This window comes from Phascolarctos cinereus, unplaced genomic scaffold, assembly GCF_003287225.1.
Source record: "Phascolarctos cinereus isolate Bilbo 61053 unplaced genomic scaffold, phaCin_HiC Scaffold_726;HRSCAF=1367, whole genome shotgun sequence".
NCBI classification, from domain to species: Eukaryota; Metazoa; Chordata; class Mammalia; order Diprotodontia; family Phascolarctidae; genus Phascolarctos; species Phascolarctos cinereus.
In genome coordinates this window covers 315,691,545-315,712,362 of record NW_027556098.1, presented here as the reverse complement: position 1 = coordinate 315,712,362, position 20,818 = coordinate 315,691,545, and the positions used below count along the sequence as shown (strand labels likewise).

The following is a 20,818-nucleotide window of genomic DNA, read 5'->3' as shown; positions in this document are numbered from 1 at the left end:
GGAACAAAAGCTAGGAAACCTCAGTAAAGCAATGAATACTCAAAAAAAGAATAGAGGACTCCAAAGTTCAACTATCATAAGCTCATTCATCTAGAGCTGGAAGGAACTCTAAAGGTCATTTGGTCCAACTTTTCATTCATGAGGCCTACCAGAGAGATTAAGAGACATCCAAGGTCATACAGGTGGTAAATAGCAGAGTCAGGATTTGAAATAAGGACCTGTGACTCTTATCCAAAAATATAAGTACAGTGGGGGAAAAAAACAAACAGAAAATAATGGAAGAATATAAGAGATATTTTTTAAATGACCTGGAAGATGGGGCATAGAGAATTGATCTAGTAAGACAGGCTCCTGGAAGAATAACTCACAATACAGAAAACCTGCACCATATATTTAAAATTTTTGAAAGAATATTGCCCACTATTGGAACCAAAAGACAAAGTGCATATTGATAAAATCCTGAGGTCACAATCAGAGGGAAATCCCAGATAAAACTAAGAAGTTTATTTGTCAAGATACAAGGCTCCAAGGTCAAAGACAAATTATATATATATATATATATATATATATGTATGTATGTGTGTATGTATACATATTATAGAGCATCTTTACAATTCCAAATTGTTTTCCAGAATAGTTAAATCCATTCATAGCTGCACCTATAGTGTATTACTATGCCTGTCTTGCCAGTCTCTTCACCATTGAATAATTCCATCTTTTATCATTTTGATGAGTATGAAGTGACACCTCAAAGTTGTTTTAATTTGCAGTTCTCTTATTAGGGATTTAGAGTAGTCTTTTATATAATAGTTGTTCATTTGCACATGTCCTTACAAAAATTTTTATTTGGCTTTTTTTTAATCATTTTTCTTTTGGAGAATGACTCTTGATGTTATGTATTTGTGTCAGCTTTCCTATATATCTTATGTTCAAGATCTTTATGAGAAATATTTGATACAGATTTTTTCCCAATTGACAGTTTCCCTCCTTATTCTAGCTCTAAAAATGTTGTTTGTGTAGGAATTTTTAAACTCCATATAATAAAAAAAGTAACTATGCAAGAAATTTCATTAAATATTCATTCCCTTTGAACCATTGATCCCACAAGCTAGCTTATACCCCAGGAAGATCAATAACAAAAAGAATGGTCCTACATATAGCAACATATTCATAGGAACCTTTTCAGATAAAAAAATTAGAACAAAACAAAACATGGGTATTGATGGGGAAATAGTTGAACAAGCACCTACTGTGTACCTAACTTTGTATTAGATACTGGGGATAAAAATACAAAAATGAGACAGTTTCTGCGTTCAGAAAGTTTGTATTTTATTGGGAGCAGGGGAATAGAATGCAAAACATTCTGTGATAAGAAGAGAATGTGCGTACAAAATAAATACTCAGTGATAGGGTGGAGAGAGCTGGCAGCAACAACTGGGGAAGCAGGAAAGACTTTTTTAAGGAAGTGACCTGCATTTTAAAGGGAGCTAAGGTTCCAAAGAGAAGAGAATTACAGCATGGAGGCCAGAGGTGGAACATTATGCATGGTAAACAGCAAATAGGACAGTTTGTCTGGATCACAGAGTGAATAAGGATAGGTAGTGTGTAATCAGCCTGGAGGGATATGCAGAAGCCAAATGATGGGGTCTGTATTTTAAACCTATAGGCAATGAGGAACCACTGAATGAAGCTTCTTAAATAGAGGCAAGACCTGGTCAGAATGGTGCTTTAGGAATATCAGCTTGGTAGCTGTGAGGAGGATCAATTGGAAAGGACAGAGTCAAATGCAAAGAGACCAGTTGGGAGGACATTGCAGGAGTTCTGATGAGAGGTGATGAAAGCCTGGACTAGGGAAGGCATGCCGTGAGGAGAGGCATGGATATGAGAGCCGCTGAGGGGAGTAGAATAAACAAGATTTGGCAACAGATATGGAAAGGGGAGTGTGAGAGTGAAGAGCTGAGGCTGACTTAAGGTAGAGAACCTGGGTGTCTGTAAGAATAGGCGTACTCTTGACAGAAATAGAGAAGTTAGGAGGAGGGGTAGGTTTTGGGAGGAAGATAATGATTTCTGTTTTGGACATTTTAAGTTTGAGATACTTATGGAATCTCCAGGCAAATATATCCAGTAGGCAGTCAGAGAAGATGACAGATAGGAAGATGTATATGATGTTGCAAAGAGCATAGAATATAGGAGCAAAAGAACACTATAGAAAATGACTACAATAGTGCAAACGAAAACAAATGGCAGCTGAACCTGGATGAAGTGCACTGACCAATTTCAGACCTAGACGACAGAAGATGAAACACATCCCTCCTTGGTATAAATTGTTGCATATATTGTCAGATGCAGTTGATTTGTCAGTCGGTTTTGCTTAACTTTTTCTTTGTTACAGGGAGGGTTCAGGGGTGGTACTATCAAATCATTTAATCAGTCAACAAGCACTCTGCTGAGCCCTGAGATTACAACCAAAGGCAAAAACACACCTTTTCTTCAAGTAGCTCACGGTCTAATGGAGGAGAAAATTTGCAGACACCTATGTATAAGCAAGATGTTTGTAGGATAAATTGGAGATAATTGACACATTAGCATTAAGAGGGACTGAGACTTCTTGCAGCAGAGATTTGATTTTAGCAGAGACTTGAAAGAAGCCAAGGGAGCCAGGAGGCAGAGTTAAGCAAGGAGAGAATTCCAGGCATTTTCCAAGGAAATTGTATAGAGTCAGGAGATGGAATGTTTTATATGAGGAACAAGGAGGCCCCTGTCATTGGATCATAGAGTATGTGGAGGGGGAAGTAAAGTGTGATAAGATTGGAAATGTAAGAAGAAAGGGAAGGAGGGAGGAAACAAGCATTTAATAAGTACCTACTATGTGCCAGGCACTATGCTAGGAGCTTTACAATTATTGTCCCATTTGATCTTCACCACAACCCTGGAAGCAGGTTCTGTTATTTCCACATTTGAGTTGAGGAAACTGAGGCAAAAAACAGGTTAAGTGACTTGTCCAGGATCACACAACTAGGAAGTGTCTGAGGCTGGATTTGAACTCAGGACTTCCTGACTACAGGTCCAGTACTGTATCCATTGCACTTAAGGGCTTTAAAAGCCAATCCAATGATTTTGTATTTGATTCTGGAGCTAATGAGGAGCCTCTAAAGTTTATTGAGTGACAGTCAGGTCTGAAATTTAGGAAGATCACTTTGATACCTGAGCGGAGGATAGCTTTGAGTGGGGTGAGACAAGGCAGAAAGACTAACCTGAAGGCTACTGCAGTAATCCCAGTGTGCGGTGATGAGAGCCAGCATTAAAATGATGGTAGTGTCTGAGGAGAGGCGATATTGCAAAGGGAGAAGCTGACAGGACTTGGCAACTATGTGAGTGTAGGGTCTGAGAAAGAGAGAGAGAAGAAGAGAGAAGAGAAGAGGCACCTGGCTGCAGTTCCCTTCCCTGCCACCATGTGTCTGTGAGCACATGGCACCTCTGTAGTTGAGTGTTCCTTCCTGATTTTGAATAAAAGAAGATTCTGAATGGGAAGTGCTCAGGTGTGAGTTGGGGAAATCCTGAGATCTCATCATAGATCTCACCAGTGACTAGAATCAGTGGAAGAGTCCAGCAGAGTTGGTAGCAGTAGCCACCAGAGTTGGGAGGTGACCAAGCAGCAACCTTCAGCTAGACATGCCCAAGAAATGATCTTATGAGCCATTTCCTTCAGCCAATTCTCAAATTTCATGGTCTCCCTTTAGTCAAAAGCAAGCCTTGTAGCAAGTCATAAAAGACTACAAAGTCAGCCCTAGTCTAGACTTTTTAAAAAAAAAAATTGTCTGGCTTTTCCCAGGGTTGTCTTGGATTGAACTTTTGAAAAATCCCACTGTACAGGCTTCATGAAGTCTACAGAAACAAAGATACCAAAGTTAGTTATGTCCTGAATTTTCCATGTAAAATTTTTACCTTCCTGGACTACATATGGAATCTTCTGGAGAACAGGTTTACATTCACTTAAGTAGGGTCATTCTCAGTACTTACAATACTATAAAATCTCACATCAATAAGAAGCAGCCTTCTTTTTTTTTTTGCCAGGGGCTGTATATACTCCATTTAATCACTAACCATAGACATAAAATTTAAAACTCCAAGATGAGATCATTTGAATAGGCTACAACAGTTTGGTTATATTTCTACAAATCACTAAATGTATCACTTAAATACGGTATAAATAGTCTATGTTGTGTTTTTTAAAAATAAATTTTTGTTGATATCTTTTGTTATTACATTGCTTAAATCTCTCCCCTCCCCTTACCAGAGAGCCATCTGATATAACAAATAATATGTTTTAAAGAAAAAAGAAGAAAATCAGCAAAAATGATCAATACATTGAAAAAGTCTAAAAATATCTACAGTATTCCAACCCTATGTATCTCCCACCTCTGCAAAGAAATTGGAGAATGTCTTTTCTCATATTTCTTCTTTGAGGTCATGCTTATTCTTGTAATTCTGCACCATTCACTCTCCACTGTTCTGTGGTGGTGGTTCTTTCTGTTTATGTTGTTGTAGTCACTGTGTATATTGTTTTCTTGGCCTGCTTCATTCTGTATCAGTTCACATGAGACTTCTCTGAATTCATCATATTTCCTAGGGGCAGCTAGGTGGTACAGTGGATAGAACACTAGGGTTTGGAATCAGGAAGACTCATCTTCCTGAGTTCAAATCTGGCCTCAGATGCTTACTGGCTGTGTGACCCCAGGCAAGTCATTTCACCTTGTTTGCTTCAATTCTTCATCTGTAAAATGATCTGGAGAGAGAAATGGCAAACTGCTCCAGTACCATTGCCAAGAAAACCCCAAAATGCAGTCACAGAGGGTTGGACAGGACTAAACAAGAACAACAATACAGGTTTTTGAGCCACTCCTCAGTTGATGAGCATCTACTTGTTACCGGATCTTTGCTACCAAAAAAAAGTGCTCCTATAAATATTTTGGGGTATATGAGGACTTTCTTATCATCGTCTTTCTTGGGCTTAAAGCCTACCAATGGAATCTTTGGGTCAAGGGGTATGAACATTTTAGTCACTCTATTTGCTAATTACTAATTGTTTTTTTAAAATAGTTGTACCAGTTTATAACTCTACCAACAAAGAACTAGTGTGCCTCTCTTTCCACATACCCCCAACATCAACTATTTCCATTTTTTGCTATCTTTGCCAATTTGCTGGGTGTGAGGTGAAACCTCAGATTTGTTTTGATTTATACTTGTTTTATTAGTGATTAGGAACATTCTTTCATGTGGTTGTTAATAGTTATTAATGGGTTTTTTTGAGAACTGTTTCTTCATATTCTTTGACTATCTATTAAGAAATGGCTTTGGATGACATATGTATACACAGGTATACACAGGTACACAAACATATATTATAGATAATCGTTAGTTGTCGATATATCTGGATACCAAATTATTATCTGAGAAATATGACACAAAGATTTTTTTCCCATTCAGCTGCTTCACTTCTTAACCTAGATGCATTAATTTTGCTTGTGTAGAAGCGTTTCAATTTCGTGTCATCACTTCTGATTACACATAATCAGTAATGATTACATGAAATTGTAAAGCTTCCATTCTAAACCGAACAAGGGGTAGAGGCAATTACAAAAAATGAAATTAATTAATAATTGCTGCTAGCTCTTGTTTGGTTAAGAATACATCTCCCTGGCGTTGAGGAGGGAGAGCATTCCAGGCATGGGGGACAGCTAGAAAGAAGGCCCAGAACCAAAATATACAGTGTCTTGTTTGTGTAACAGCCAGGAGGCCTGTTTCACTGGATTGAAAAGTATGTGTCAGGGCGTAAGGTATAAGAAGACTGAAAAGTTTTGATAATTATGGAATCCCCTAACACACACCTTTACCCTTTCTTTTAAGGAGAAATACTTAGTGGAGATGAAGCCTTCTGATCAGGATACAAGTCTTTGACCCATTGCCTTCAAGAGACAGTGTAGCAGAGACTTCCAGGTCATGTTACAAATAAGATGAAGGACTAAACATTTCCTCCAGTCCTCAGGAACTCAAAACTCTCCCAGATAAGAATTATGTGCAAAGGTAAAGTAAATACAGCTGTCTTCGCATGCCAAGATACCGAGAAATATACATCAGAGAAAGATAATACCCAATCCCAAAAGTGTTCATGCAGCATCTCTCCTGACCAGCCTGAATATTCTAGCAGGCTAGAACAACTGTTTGTCCCATTGGCTTGTACTCTGAAACGTACTCAACAATATTCTCATTGTGGCTATAGTTGATGCTTTCTTGCCATTCTGTGGCAATAAGGAGAATACTTTAACTCTGCCCACCCTCTCCTGGAGGCAGGAAGGGTTGAGGAAACAGATGTATGCTCTGCCTAGGGTAGAAGCATGTTGTAGCAGTACTCACCCAGATGACTAAAGAACAGAGGGAATTGAGTGTATTTGTGTATGTAGGGGTGTGGGAGCTGTACCAAGCATGAAGGAAAAGTGACTAGAATCCATCTGGGGCTTGTTCTGACCTCCTAGAAGTCACTTTGGGTTGGGACTGGGACTACTGAAAATTCTTCACTGTGGGGGAAGGCTGAGATAACTTTTATATCTATTCATAAGGGGATCTAACATCAAAAAGGGGAGAGTCAGAATGTGAGCAATAAGGAATGAGGAAAAAAAGCCTGAAATTCCCAAAGACCTCAGGAAGAAAAAACTCAGTTAAAAACAGCACAAGCGGATGAATCAATAGGAAAGATTGGAAAGGAAAGGCTTTTTGTTGTTGTTGTTCAGTTGTTTTTCAATTATGTCTGACTCTTTATGACTCCATTTGGAGTTTTCTTGACAAAGATTCTGGAATGGTTTGCCACTTCCTTCTCCAGTTCATTTTACAGATGACTAACTGAGGCAAACAGGGTTAAGTGCCTTGCCCAGGGTCATATGGCTAGTAAGTGTCTAAGGCTGGATTTGAATTCATGAAGATGTCTTCCTGATTCCAAGCCTGGTGTTCCATCCACTGTACCACCTAGCTGCCTTCACCAAGGCATTTAAACAAGTTCAAATATATCTAAATAAATATTAGTGGACAAAGGAAACTGAGCTATGAGATGAGGCAGAGGACCCTGTGGAATCCCAAGAGACCTTGAAACCACAGCAGTATATTCCTGAATTTTTTAATAGAAAAACAGGAATCTTGAAAAACAGAATTTATGGCCTTGACCTGTACAGCAGAAATAATTAGCAGAATATAAAAACTTTAATCCTGAGTCTCTCCAAGGAAGTGAGAGAACAACAGATTGGGAATATAAAAATACTGAAGCAGAAGGCAACCTGGAAGAAGCAAAAAAAGCAATATTGTTTTTAAAATATTATATATATATATAGTATTATATATATGTGTATATATACACACACACACACACACACACACACACACACACACACAAGCATATTATTCTCTTTGTCAGAATGTGGAGAGACAACTTACAAATTATAATTCTCCCAGAATACAATAAGACAAAAAAGCCTAACCACCATAATGCAAGAAACAATACAAGAAAACTGCCCAGAACTTTTGAGTACAGAAAATAAATTGCCAACTGAAAAAACCTCTGGATTGCTTCCAAGAAAACAAGGCAAAACAAAATCAAACCAAACAGCTATCATGCAAACCTGAAGACATAGAATGATTAAATTTAATAATTCAAATGACAAATTCTACAAGCAACCAAGAAAAGGACATTCAGATATAAAGGAAAGGAAATTCGAATAACAAAAGGTGCCAGTTGAAAACCACTGAATGGAATAGTGTTTCAAAGAGCAAAGAAACTGAGGATGCAACCCAAAGTGATACATGCTGCAAATTTGAGCCTCCATGTCAATGTAAAAAGAAAGACATTCTGTGAAAGTCATTTCTAACATTCCTACCAAAAAAAAAAACCGAGCAGATTATTTACTTTACAAATGCTTAGGATCATAAAACATAAGAAAGGTAAATAAATACACAAATAACAAACACAAATGCAGGATTTGTGTATGGGAAAACACAAATAAAATAAATTACCTTCTAGAGACTTTTGAAAGGGGAAGAAATCTAGAAAAAGAAAAACAACTATGGGTTTAAAAAAAAGCAACAAACACTGAAAGGACCATTGAGAAGTTTTCTTGCTTTTTGTTTTTTGTTTTTCTAAAAATATACAAGATCAAAGCTGAATTTGAATAAAAGTGAGGAACGAGCCTGAAATGCTATCATCAGAATAATTTACTAATAACCACATGACCTCACTATAAGTGCATCAATGTGTTTTGTGGTACTAAACTGTAGAATGGGAGTGCACATGAAATGGTAAAGGTGAGATAGAAGACGGAGGGGAACATGTGATATACTCTAATCGAATCAATAATAAAAACTGAAGAAGAGAAAATAAGAATACATCTCCTTAAGATAGTTGCGAAAGGTATATGATCTCTTCTAATTGTTTTTGGCATAATCTTTAAATATTAATGTCGCATATCCATTTTGAATTTATTGTTGAATATGGTATAAGATGTTGATCTAAACCTAATTTTTGCCAGACTGTTTTGAGGTTTTCCCAGCATTTTTTATCAAATGTGGAGTTCTTTCCTAAATAACTTATGTTTTCAGGTTTATTGAATGTTGAGTTATTGAGTTCCACTGATTCTGATTCTACCTTGTCCTAGCCTGTTTTCTCAATCTACTTCTCAATCTCTTATCCAATACCAAATGGTTATGATGGCTACTGCTTTATAATATAGTTTGAGGCCAGGAAGTCCCTTCTTTTATTTAATAAAATTAAATAAAGTTATTTTTCTTAGACTTATGACTAAAATGTGATGTAGAGTATTTATATTTTTCTAAAAAATAATTGTAAGGTGAGCTCTGGCCTTGGAGTCAGGAGGACCTGAGTTCAAATCTGGCCTTAGACACTTGACACTTACTAGCTGTGACCTTGGGCAAGTCACTTAACCCGGATTGCCTCACCAAAAAGAAAAAAAAAGTAAAGTAAAGCCCCAGAGCTACCTTAATTTTCATTTCTTTTATTTTTGGAGCAGGCTTTCTTATGGTTGTTGAACATTTATATTTCTTCTTCTTCTTAAAACACTTATTTAGAATTCTTTGAGCAGTCATCTATTAGAAAATGGCTCTCGGTTTGATATATTTATATCAATAGCCTATATATTTTGGATATCATACTTTTATCATAGACCACAGCACTAGAATGGACATCAGATGCCATCTAGTCTATCCCATTTCACAGATGAAAAAACTGAGACCCAGAAAGACTTAATAATTTGTCTGAGATATGTGATGCAAAGATTTTTTTCCCCCTAATAATTTCTCTCTGTGTTAGTTTTGGTCATGCAAAAGTTTTAAAGTTTTATGTAGTTGAAATTATTAATTTTTTTCTTTTATGATTACCTATATCCCCTTTTGGTTAAGAATTCTTCCTCTCTATTCACAGCCATAGTTGTGAATGGTATCTTCTTTCATTATACTACAATTTTTATATGGTCTTTTATATTTAAGTCACCTATTCGTTTGAAACTTAACTGTGGTATACAGTATAAGTTGCTAGTCTAAGTCTAATCTCTTCCCATCTGTTTTGCAGTTTCTTAGCAGTTCTTTTCAAACTCTTCCCCCAGGGGTTTGTATTCTTGTGTTTATCAAACACTGGACTACTGTGTTCCTAGAGAAAGGGTTGTTTTGATTAAGTCATGGAAGATGAATTTTGATAAACATGGATAGTGATTGGGGGAAAAGACTGGCCCAGGGCCACTGGGCACCACAAAAAGATCCAAGAGAGAAATCACTCATACATATACAATTTCTATAGTGGAACTTTTAACTGCAGCAAAGAACCAAAAGCAAAGTGGGCCCCCACGAAGCGGAAAGTAGTAAACCAACGCGGTTGAAGAAGTTGTCAGGGTTTCACATACAATCCTCTTTTTCAATTTTCTTTTGTTTATGAAAATGCTTGTATTTGTCAATGTTTGCTAAGAATAACAACAACAACAACAAAAATTGTTCTTAAATCTGAGGTTCCGCTTCACACCCATCATTTTGCAAAGATGACAAAAAGCAGAAAATGACAATTGTTGGAGGGCCTGTAGAAAGACAAGAACTTTGATGGAGCTGTAAATTGGTTTAACCATTCTGGAAAACAATTTGGAACTATAACCCCCCAAATCACTAAACTACACATGTTTTTTGACCAAGTAATGCCACTGCTGGTACCAGAAAGAGATGAAAGAAAGAGGGAAATCACCCATACATATAAAATTTTTATAGTAAAACTCTTCATTGAAGCAAAACCCTGGAAGCAAAGTGGGCACCCACCAAATGGGAAATGACTGAAGAAATCATGGTATATAAGTGTAGCAAAATATGTTGGAAGAAATGTCAAAAAGGATGGATCCAGAAGAACTTGGGAAGACTGATGTGAATTAATGCAGAGTGAAATGAGAAGAACCATGTCTAACACGGTAGTTAATAGGCTCTACTCTGCTGAGACCACAGGGGCTTGTGACCTACCCCAATCCCTGTCTTTTACCTGCCTTTGAGGTCTGCACATTCATTGGCTCCTTATCCCCACCTCAACTTCCTGGAGAAAGTTGCTAATAACAGAATATTGCCTTTGACCTCTAGTCTAGGATTTCCCCAAAGAAGGGAGAAAGTAAAAAAGGTAATCAATATACAAACATGAATCAGATATGGAATGGATAGTTTATTCCCACACAAAAAAAAATGCAATAAAGAATCATAGAAATTCTGGAGTCAATCAGTCAACTAGCATTTATTTAGGCAACTATTACATGCCAAGAACTATGCTAAGAACTGAGGATACAAAGAAAGGCAAATGATGGTCCCTGTTCTCAAGAAGCTTACGGTCTAATTGGGGACAGAAAATGCAAACCACTTCATACAAGACATACGCAGGATAATTTGGAAATCATCAACAGAACTTCAGAAGGCACCAGCTTTAAGGGTGATCACAAAAGTCTTCTTACAGAAGAGGGGGCTTTAGTTGAGGCTTAGAGGAAGCTAAGGAAGCTAGAGGAAGGAGAAAGGAAATTCTAGGCAGTGAAAATTCTTGGAGTCAGGATGTGGAAAGTCAGTGAGAGGAGTAACAAGGAGGTCAATGTCACTGGATCCCAGAGTATGTCGGGGCTAGCGAGGAGGTGGGGAAGAATAAGGTGTAAGACTGGAAAAGTAGGAAGAGAAGAAGTTATAAAGGGCTTTATAAGCCAAATGGAAGATTTTTTTTTTTGATCTTGGAGGCAATAGAGAGCCATGGGAGTTGATTGAATGAGCAAATGAGGTAACATGGTCAGACTTGCACTTTAAGATAAATTTAACAGTCGAGTGGAGTGAGTGGGGAGTTACTTCCTATCTCCTCAGGAGCTACTTTAAGAGAGCCATTTCTTCTCCTGGTAGGCTTGGCACTTCCTGTCCTAGGCTCCAGCACAGCAACCAAAGTGGGTGGGAAGACTCAAACCCACAATGACACTTGCCTAGCCAGAGGCAGGCAGATGATATCTGTGCTTACTGAAGTTTCCATATGGTCCCTCAAGAGAAGGCAGAGAACACCTGCACATGCCCCAAAGGAAAGAGTGGGCAGAACTGTTACATACAATAGCTACAACAATACAAAGAAGAGCAAATTGGAAATACCCCGAAACTCTGATCAAGGCAATAACCAGCTACAACTCCAGAGAACCAGCAAATGAATCATGCTACCTACCCACTGGCTGGCAAAAAGGTGGAGGACTAAAGGAAGGTGCACATGTGCGGCCAGTGTGTGGATCCTCTTTGTTTGTCTGGGAGTATTTAGTACAAAGGGGTTTTTTTGTTTGTTTGTTCTGTTTTTATGGGAACAAGGAATCTGGAAAGGAGAGGGAATAGTGAAAGTAGTGCTACCAAAAAAAAAAAAAAGAAAAACAAAAGAAGGCCATTATGGCATTTTTAAAATTGATTTTGAAAATAGTATAAAAATAGCAGTAGATTAAGGAGACACAGAGATGCAGGACTTTTTTGGAACTAGTGGATAGAGTGTATTATATAACTTTTTAAAAGAAATTCAAGCTCTAAGTAATTGAGAGATGGGATTTCATAGGTGATCCTTTTTTTTTCCCTGCAAATGTTCATGTTTGTCAAGGTTAAGACTAAGAAAAAGAATAGGTAATTAGAAGACAAGTCAAGAACAATGAATGCCAAGCTAAGGAATTATTATTCATCTCTTTTTCTAGATGAGGAAACTAAGACACAGAGAAGTCAAGGGGTTTTATTCAAAGTCACACAAAAGGTAAGCGTTAAAATCAGCACTGTGGTCCCTAATCAAGGGAACTTCCTTTTTAAAACTTCGATGTTATTTTCAGTTCTGAATTCTCTCCTTCGCCCACCCCTCCCCTGTCAAATACAATGAGGTAAGAAAAACAAAACCCATTACAAATATGTATAATCATGAAAAGCAAATTCCTGCATTACCCATGTCCAAAAAGAAAAAAAAAGGAAGAGAAGAAAATACACTTCAATTTGCATTTTGAGTCTATCCATTCTCTATCTGTAGGTAGATAGCGTATTTCACCATGCATGAATCCTTTGGAATTACAGTTTGTCATTGTACTGATCAGAGTTTCTAAGCCTTTCAAAGTTGATTTTCTTCACTATGTTACTGTTGTATAGATTGTTCTCTTGCTTCTGCTCGCTTCACTTTGCATCAGCTTATGCAGGTCTTCCCAGGCTTTTCTGGAACCCTCTCCATCATTTTTTATAGCACAATAGTGTTCTATCCCATTTCATTCATGAGGGATGTATGCTTTTTAACTGTGGGTGCTCCTTGGGGCTTTGTCCTCAGCTTTCTTCTCCCACTTTACTAATTTACGTGGTGACCTCATCAGCTACCATGGATTTAATGACCATCTCTGTGCTGATAATTCTTAAATCTACTTATCCTGCCCCAAACTTTCTGCTGACCTCTAATCTCACATCTCCAAATGCCTTTCAGACATCTCAATCTGGAAGTTCAGTAGACATCTTAAACTCAATATGTCCAAAACAGAACCATTATCTTTCCTCTGAATCTTCCCCTGCTTCCTACCTTCCCTATTACCATAGAGGGCAACACCATTCTCCCAGTCCCTCATGCTTGATAACTAGGCATTATCCTCAACTCCTAATTGTCTCTCACAGCCCCCGATCCCATATCCAATCTGTTGCCAAGATATGTTGATTTCGCCTTTGCAACATCTCTCCAATATGCCTCCTTCTCTCTTCTGATACTGCCACTACCCTGGTGCAGGCTCTGACCACCTCATGCATTATTACAATGCACTGCTGGGAGGTGAGCCTGCCTCAAGTCTCTCCCCAATCAATTCCATCCCCCAGCCATTAAAGCAATTTTTCTTAAAGCTTGTCTAATCACATCACCTACCCACCCTCAGTAAATTCCAGTGGCTTCCTGTTGCCTTCAGGAGCAAATACGAAATGCTTTGTTTGGCATTCAAAGCCTTTCATAACCTGGCCCCTCCTACTTTTCCAGTTTTCTTACACCTTACTCCCCAACACATACTCTTCCATTCAATGACACTGGCCTCCTGGCTGTTCCACAAACAAGATACTCCCCATCTCTCATTATGGGAGTTTTCTTTCACTGTCCCCATACCTGGAATGTTCTCCTCCTCTGTCCTCTGCTCAGACTGCTGGCTTCCCTGGCTTCCTTTAAGTCACTAAAATCCCACCTTCTACAGGAAACCTTTCACAACTCCTCTTAATTCCAGTTTCTAACCTCTGTTAATTATCTATTTATTTATCCTGTATATAACTTTATTTGCATGTATCTGTTTGCATGTTGTCTCCCCCACTTGAAGACAGGGACTGTCTTTTGCCTCTTTTTTACTTCTGGTGCTTAGCAATGCTTAGCATGTAGTAGGCACTTAATAAATGTTGATTGATTAATTGATATTCTGGACCTTTTGTTCATTTAGATGAATTTATAATTTTTTTAGCTCTATAAAGTAATTCTTTGGAGGTTTCATTATTATGGCACTGAATAAGTAAATTAATTTAGGTGGTATTGTTATTTCTATTATATTAATCTAGCCTATCTAAGAGCAATTACTATATCTCCAATTATTATATTTCCAACTATTTAGATCTGTCTTTATTTGTGAGAAGAATGTCTTGTAATTGTATTCAAATAGCTAGTCCCTGTGTGTGTCTTGGCAGGTACACTTCCATTTTATACATCCATAGTTATCTTAAATGGAATTTCTCTTTTTTTTCCTCTTCCTGATAGATTTTGATGTTAATATGCAGAAATGCAGATGATGTGTGTGGCTTTATTTTTTTTCATCTTACAACTAGGGTTCTCAGAACAAACCATTATATCACCTGAAAAAGTGATAATTTTGGTTCCTCTTTGTCTATCCTTATTCTTTCAATTTCTTTCTTTCTCTTTCTTTCTTTCTTTCTTTTTGTCTTAATCCTATAACTAGCATTTCAAATACAATATTGAATAGTAGTGGTAAAAATAGACATCCTCCTGATCTTATTAGAAAAGTTTCTAGTTTATTTCCATTACAAATAATGCTTGCTCTTGGTTTCAGATAAGTATTACCATTTTAAGGAAAGCTCCATTCATTCCTATGGTTTCTAGTGTTTTGAACAGGGATGAGTATTTTGTTTCATCAAAAACTTTTTCTGTATTTACTGAAATAATCTATGATTTTTGTTGGCTTTGTTATTAATATGTTCAATTATGTTTATGGTTTTCCTAATATTGAATCAGTCTTGAATTCCTGGTATAAAGCCAACCTGGTCATAGTGTGTGATCTTTGTGTATATAATATATTAAAATTTTTGTATCAGTATTTATTAGGAAAATTAGTCTATTGTTTTCTTTGGCTGTTTTAACTTTCCTTGGTTTAGGTATCAAGACCATATCTGCATCATAGAAGCAATTTGGTTGGATCCCTTCTTGATCTATTTTCTCACAATTTATGTAGTACTGGAATTAATTGTTCTTTAAATGCTTGGTAGAATTCAGTTGTAAATCCATTGGGTCCTGGGGTTTTTTCTCTTTGGGAGTTCATTTATGGCTAGTTTAATTTCTTTTTCTAAAAGAGGGTTATTTAAATATTTTATTTCCTGTTCAGTTAATCTGGAAAATTAATGTTTCTGTAAACATTCATGCATTTCATTTAGATTGTCAGATGTATTGGCATATAATTGAACAAAAGAGCCCCAAATAATTGCTTTTATTTCTTCCTCATTGGTTCTGAATTCATCTTTTACATTTTTATATTAGTAATTTGGCTTTTTCTTTTTAACATAAAATTAGCCAATGTTTACCTATTCTGTTAATCTTTTTTTCAAAAAAACAACTCAGTTTTATTTATTAATTCAGTGATTTTTCTAACTTCCAGTTTTGTTAATTTCTCCTTCTATTTTGGTGTCTAATTGGAAGGGGAGTTAATTTATTGGTTTTCTAGTTTTTCTTTTTAATTACATGCCTAATTCATTGATCTGCTTTTTCTGCCTTTTATTGATGAAAGAATTGAAAGATATAAAATTTCCCTTAGGTACTACTTTGGCTGCATCACATAAATCTTGGCATGTTTTTTCATTGTTGTCATAATCTTTAATGAAATTATTGTTTCTCTAATTTGTTCTTTGACCTACCAATTTTTTAGGATCAAGTTATTTAACTGCCAATTAATTTTTACTCTTTGTTTCAAAGGTCCTTTACTGAATATTATTTTTATTGCATTATGGTCAATAAAATATATACTTAATGTGTCTACTTTTCTGTATTTATTTTGAGTATTTATGCCCTAATACATGGTCAATTTTTGTGAAGATGTCACACACAGCTGAAATGATAGATACACTCCTTTCTATCACAAATTAGTATTGTCCAGAAAGCTATCATATCTAACTTGTCTAAAATTCTATCCACATTCTTATCTTCTTTCTTATTTATTTTTTGGTTAGATTTATCTAGGTCTAAGATAGGTAAATTGAGGTTCCCCCATTGCTGGAGTTTTACTGTATCTTTCTGTAATTCATTTAGCTTTTTCTTTAAGTATTTAGATGCTATGCTATTTGGTACATATATATTTAGTATTGCTATTGGTAGAAATTTTCCTATGTGTCTGATTAAACAGTTCATTAAAAACCTGTGCCTTTTCCATGGTCATTTTTTCCCATTTGCCTTGAAGTCTCCTCCATGAGTTCATGTCCTCCCATTCTTCTGAGTGACAGTTGCCTTTAAAGGCAATTCACTTTCTCTTGAGTTCCATAATCTCTTAATTGTCAAATCAATGGCCTTACTAAATCTACATATCTCTTTACCACTCTGCAGTGTTTGACACTGTTAATTACCCTCTTCCTGGTTCTCCTCCTATCTGTCTGACTACTCCTTCTCCATCTCCTTTGCTGAACCTTCATCCATGTCTTACCTACTAACTGTGGCTGTTCTCCAAGGCTCTGTCATGGGCCCTCTTCTATTTTTCCTCCATACGTTGTCACTTGGCTATCTCAACAGTTTTCATGAGTTCAGCTATTGTGTTTCCGCAGATGACTTCCAGATCTATAAACCTGCCATTTTGGTTACACAGCTAGTAAGGGACAGAACTGGGACTAGAACCCATACCTTTTGCTCATGTTCTTTCCACTCCATATGCTTTTCCTAAAGGTAACATGAATAATTATGGTTGTTAATATTACTGCTAACAAGAGCTCACATTTCTATGGCCCTTCAAGGTTTACACATGCTTTTTTTCCCCCCATAAGAGCCCTGTGAAGAAATAATAATGGTAGCTGATATTTATTTAGTGCTGTCAAGTTTACAAAGCACTTAATATAAATTATCTCATTCGCTCCTCACTACAACTCTGGAAGGTAGGTGCTATTATTATCCCCATTTTATAGTTGAAGAAACTGAGGCAAACAGAGGTTAATTGACTCACCCAAGGGTCACACAGCTAGTATGTATCTGAGGCTAGATTTGAAATTAGATCTTCCTGAGTCCAGTTCCAATGATCTATCCACTGTGCCACCTAGCTATCTTTAAAAAAAAAAAAAGGATTGGGGCAGCTAGGTGGTACAGTGGATAGAGCACCAGCCCTGAAGTCAGGAGGACCTGAGTTCAAATGTGGCCTCAGACCAAACACTTGACACTTACTAGCTGTGTGACCCTAGGCAAGTCACTTAACCCCATTGCCTAAAAATAAAATAAAATAAAATAAAATAAATAAATAAATAAATAAATTAAAAGGATTAAGTGACCTGAGAATAGAGATTGTTTATTCCATTATTTGCCTTTTTCTCCCTAAGATCTTGCACAGTGCCTGATACATGTTTGGTGCTTAATGCTTGCTGATTGATTGAATATGTAGTCATTAGCTGTGGGAACAGGGTCTCAAAACCAAGTCTGCTAACCTCAAGGCCTCATGTCCATCCACTTCACGCTTCCTCATTGTCACTTCCTTTGCTGTGGTAATAATGGTTTCAGTGAGGTTTTTTTTGCTTCATTTCTTCCTTGCTTTACTTCCTAGGAAACCTTTTGACAGGATGTCAGGATCAGGACTATATAAAGTAGATGATGGATGTCATTATCTCACCAACTGCTTTCCAGCTAGAAGCATATTCAGGTCAAGACATGAAGGTAATGTAAATTCCTTAACCATGGAAGATTCTAGGCTACAATGATTCCTTCTTCTCTCTGTTCTACCCCCATTGCCAGTGGATCAACAAGCCCTCTCCATCCCTTGTAGTTATGATGTCACAAGTTTACCACAAGGATCAATCCTGGAATCTCAGAGTTTGAAGGAGACTCAGAAGCCATTTAGTCCAGTTTATACCTGAACAGGAATCCATTCTACAACCTTCCAAACAAGTAATCTGCCTTTGCTTGAAGAGTTCCATTGGTAGAAGGCTGACTATCATTTAAGGCAGACTATTTCATTTTGAGGCAATTTTAATTGTTAGTTTTTTCCACATATTGAGCCAGAAATTGCTCCCCCAGCTCCCATCCCCTAACATTAGCTCTATCCTCTTGAAATCAACCCTAACAAATATAATTTATCTTCCAATGTAAATGTAAAAGGAACTATCTAGAACCAGTTCTTTTCCACAGAATTACCCTTTAATCTTCCCTTCCTACGGCGAAATGGTTTTCGTATACTTCACATCTTGTATACTCTCCTTTGGATAGGCTCTAACTTGTCAATGTCCTTCCTAAAATGTGACCCCACAACTAAATAGCATACTGCAGATGGAGTCTGACCATGGTCAGAGATGTACAGGATTATTAGCTCCCTCCGTATTATGGACATTATACTTCTCTTAACATATCCTAAAATTGAATTAGTATTTTTTTTGGCTGCCACATCACACTATTGGTTCATATTAAGCTTATGGTCCACTTACTTTACCAGATCTTTTTTCATATTATCTGCTGTACTTGTACAGTTGGTTTTCAAATATCAAATTAGACAATGTATGTTTGGCATTTAAATGTATATGTATATTGGCATTTAAAGTTCTTTACCACTGGCACCTTCCTGCCTTTCCAGTCTTCTTATACTTTCTTCCCCTCCATACACTGTATAATCTATCTATACTGGTCTACTTACTGTTCCCCACACATGGCACTCCATCTTCTATCTCTATGTCTTTGCCTTGGCTTTCCCTCTCCTAGAATGCAATCTCTTCTCACCTCCATCTATTAGAATCCCTTACTTCCAGACTCAGCTCAAATGCCACCTTTTTCAAGAATATGGATAGTCAGGGCAGTTAGGTGGCACAGTGGATAGAGCACCAGCCTTGAAATCAGGAGGACCTGAGTTCAAATCTGGCCTCAGACCAAACACTTGACACTTACTAGCTGTGTGACCCTGGGCAAGTCACTTAACCCCAATTGCCTAAAAACAAAAACAAAAAAGAAAAAAAAAGAATATGGATAGTCTACATATAACTATTGTTTGCTTTTATAACACAGCTCAGAGGGCTTATTGTATGTAACTCTCTGTTGGAGATTGATTACTCAATGTCCCACACTTGTGGGGGGGGGTGCAGCTGGAGCTGGTGGGAGAAGGACAAGAGAGAGATCCTAGTCAGGGGTGGGGAATCTGTAGCCCCACATGTGGCCCTCTAGGTCCTCAAGGGCAGCCCTTTGACTGAATCCAAACTTCCAATCCAATCCAATCCAAACTGAATCCAAACTTCACAGGACAATTCCTAAGGAGATTTGATCAAAGGGCCACACTTGAGGACCTAGAGGGCCACATGTGGCCTTGAAGCTGCAGGTTCCCCACCCCTGCTAGGTTTTTCTGGTTTGTAGCTTTAAGAGAGAAGCTTTCCATTCCACCTCTCTTGAGGTCACTGAAGAGAGGGGAAAAACCCTGGGAAGAAGTCAATATGTAAAGAAAGCTTCAGTTATATCCCCATTCCCAATTTACTACACTAGAGATTTTGGGAAATTTTCTCCTTGGATGAGATCTGGGTGTATGTGTATGTACTTATGTCTGTCTCTCTCCCTCCTCCTTCTCTTCCCTCCCTCTCCCTATTCTCTCAGTTGAGCTGTGATATCTCTCCCAAATGGGAGAGCTTGTAGTTCTGCTTCCAGGAGCCAAGATGGTGGAGTAAAAAGGTAGTTGGTCTCACTCTCCCCTATCAACCTCTGAAAACCCAGAAAATATCACCCCAGAAAAAAGCCCTGGAACAACTGAACTAGAAGAAAGATGGGAAGCAGCAGTCCAGCGGCCCAGCAAACGGGTCTCCCAGTGCCTCAGCAAAAATAAGGGAAGCAGCACTACACAGGGCCCCAGGCAGATAAGCACCCTGCAGCATTCATCTGAAAGGAGCCCAAGAAAGCAACCTAGAAGTCTTCCTAAAGCCCCAGCCTTGCTGATTCCACCCCAACACCAGGTAAGCTATCAGAACCCTACAGCCTCCAACTGTCAACAGGAAGAGATCCTGAAGCTCCAACACCTGGACCTCCGAATGCCTCAGTGAGGGGGTGGGGGGAAAAATGGTGGAAACCAGCTCAGAAAACCACCAGGTGCCTTGGCACTCTACCACAAAGGAATCTCCCAGTGCATTAGCAGAAACAAGGGAGGCGGCACTGCAAGGGGCCCCAGGCAGATAAACACCCTGCAGCACCCATCTAAAAGGAGCTGAAGAAAGCTAAAGGAAAGGAAAAGTAGGCAACCTAGAATTGCCTGAAAGTTCCAGCCTTGCTGATTCCAGCCCAATGTGAGGTAAGCTGCCAGAACCCTACAGCTTCCAATCACCAACATAAGAGGCCCCAGTGCACAAAGCCAGTGACCAAGACCTAGGCTCCCAACACAAGAAGCTTGGGTCAGTGCCCTCTTTTCCCTAGCAGGAGAGCTCAATCTCTTTAAAGGCCAGGGAATAAAGAAACACCATGAGTAAAAAGAAATGTACCATAGATTCATATTATGAGAAGAGTGAAGATCAAGACAGAAATTCTGAAGAGGACAACATTGTCAACAAACCCACATCTGCAAAGTCAAAAGGGAATATGAACTGGTCTTAAGCCCAAAAAGCCTAATTAGAAGAGCTTAAGAAGGATTTTAAAAGTCAAATGAGAGAGGTAGAAGAGTCCTTAAAAAATGCAATTGGCCAATTGGAAAAAAAGTACACTGAAGAAAACAAGTCCCTAAAAAACACAATTGGCCAATTGAAGAAGGAAGTACAAAAACTAACAGAAGAAAACAATCTGTTAAAAACTAGAATTGGACAAATGGAAACTAATGACTCTATGAGAGAGCAAGAA

General features: G+C 37.9%; 1 protein-coding gene across 1 annotated transcript in view; it reads left to right on the top strand.

The window, feature by feature from the left end:
* XRRA1 (X-ray radiation resistance associated 1) overlaps window positions 1-20,818 on the top strand; it is a 114,891-nt gene that overhangs the window by 8,519 nt on the left and 85,554 nt on the right. The window contains 3 exon segments of the mRNA XM_020989566.2: window positions 5,908-6,084; window positions 12,264-12,319; window positions 17,574-17,683. Coding sequence (XP_020845225.1) covers window positions 12,264-12,319; window positions 17,574-17,683 — 166 coding nt within the window. The 5' untranslated portion in view covers window positions 5,908-6,084.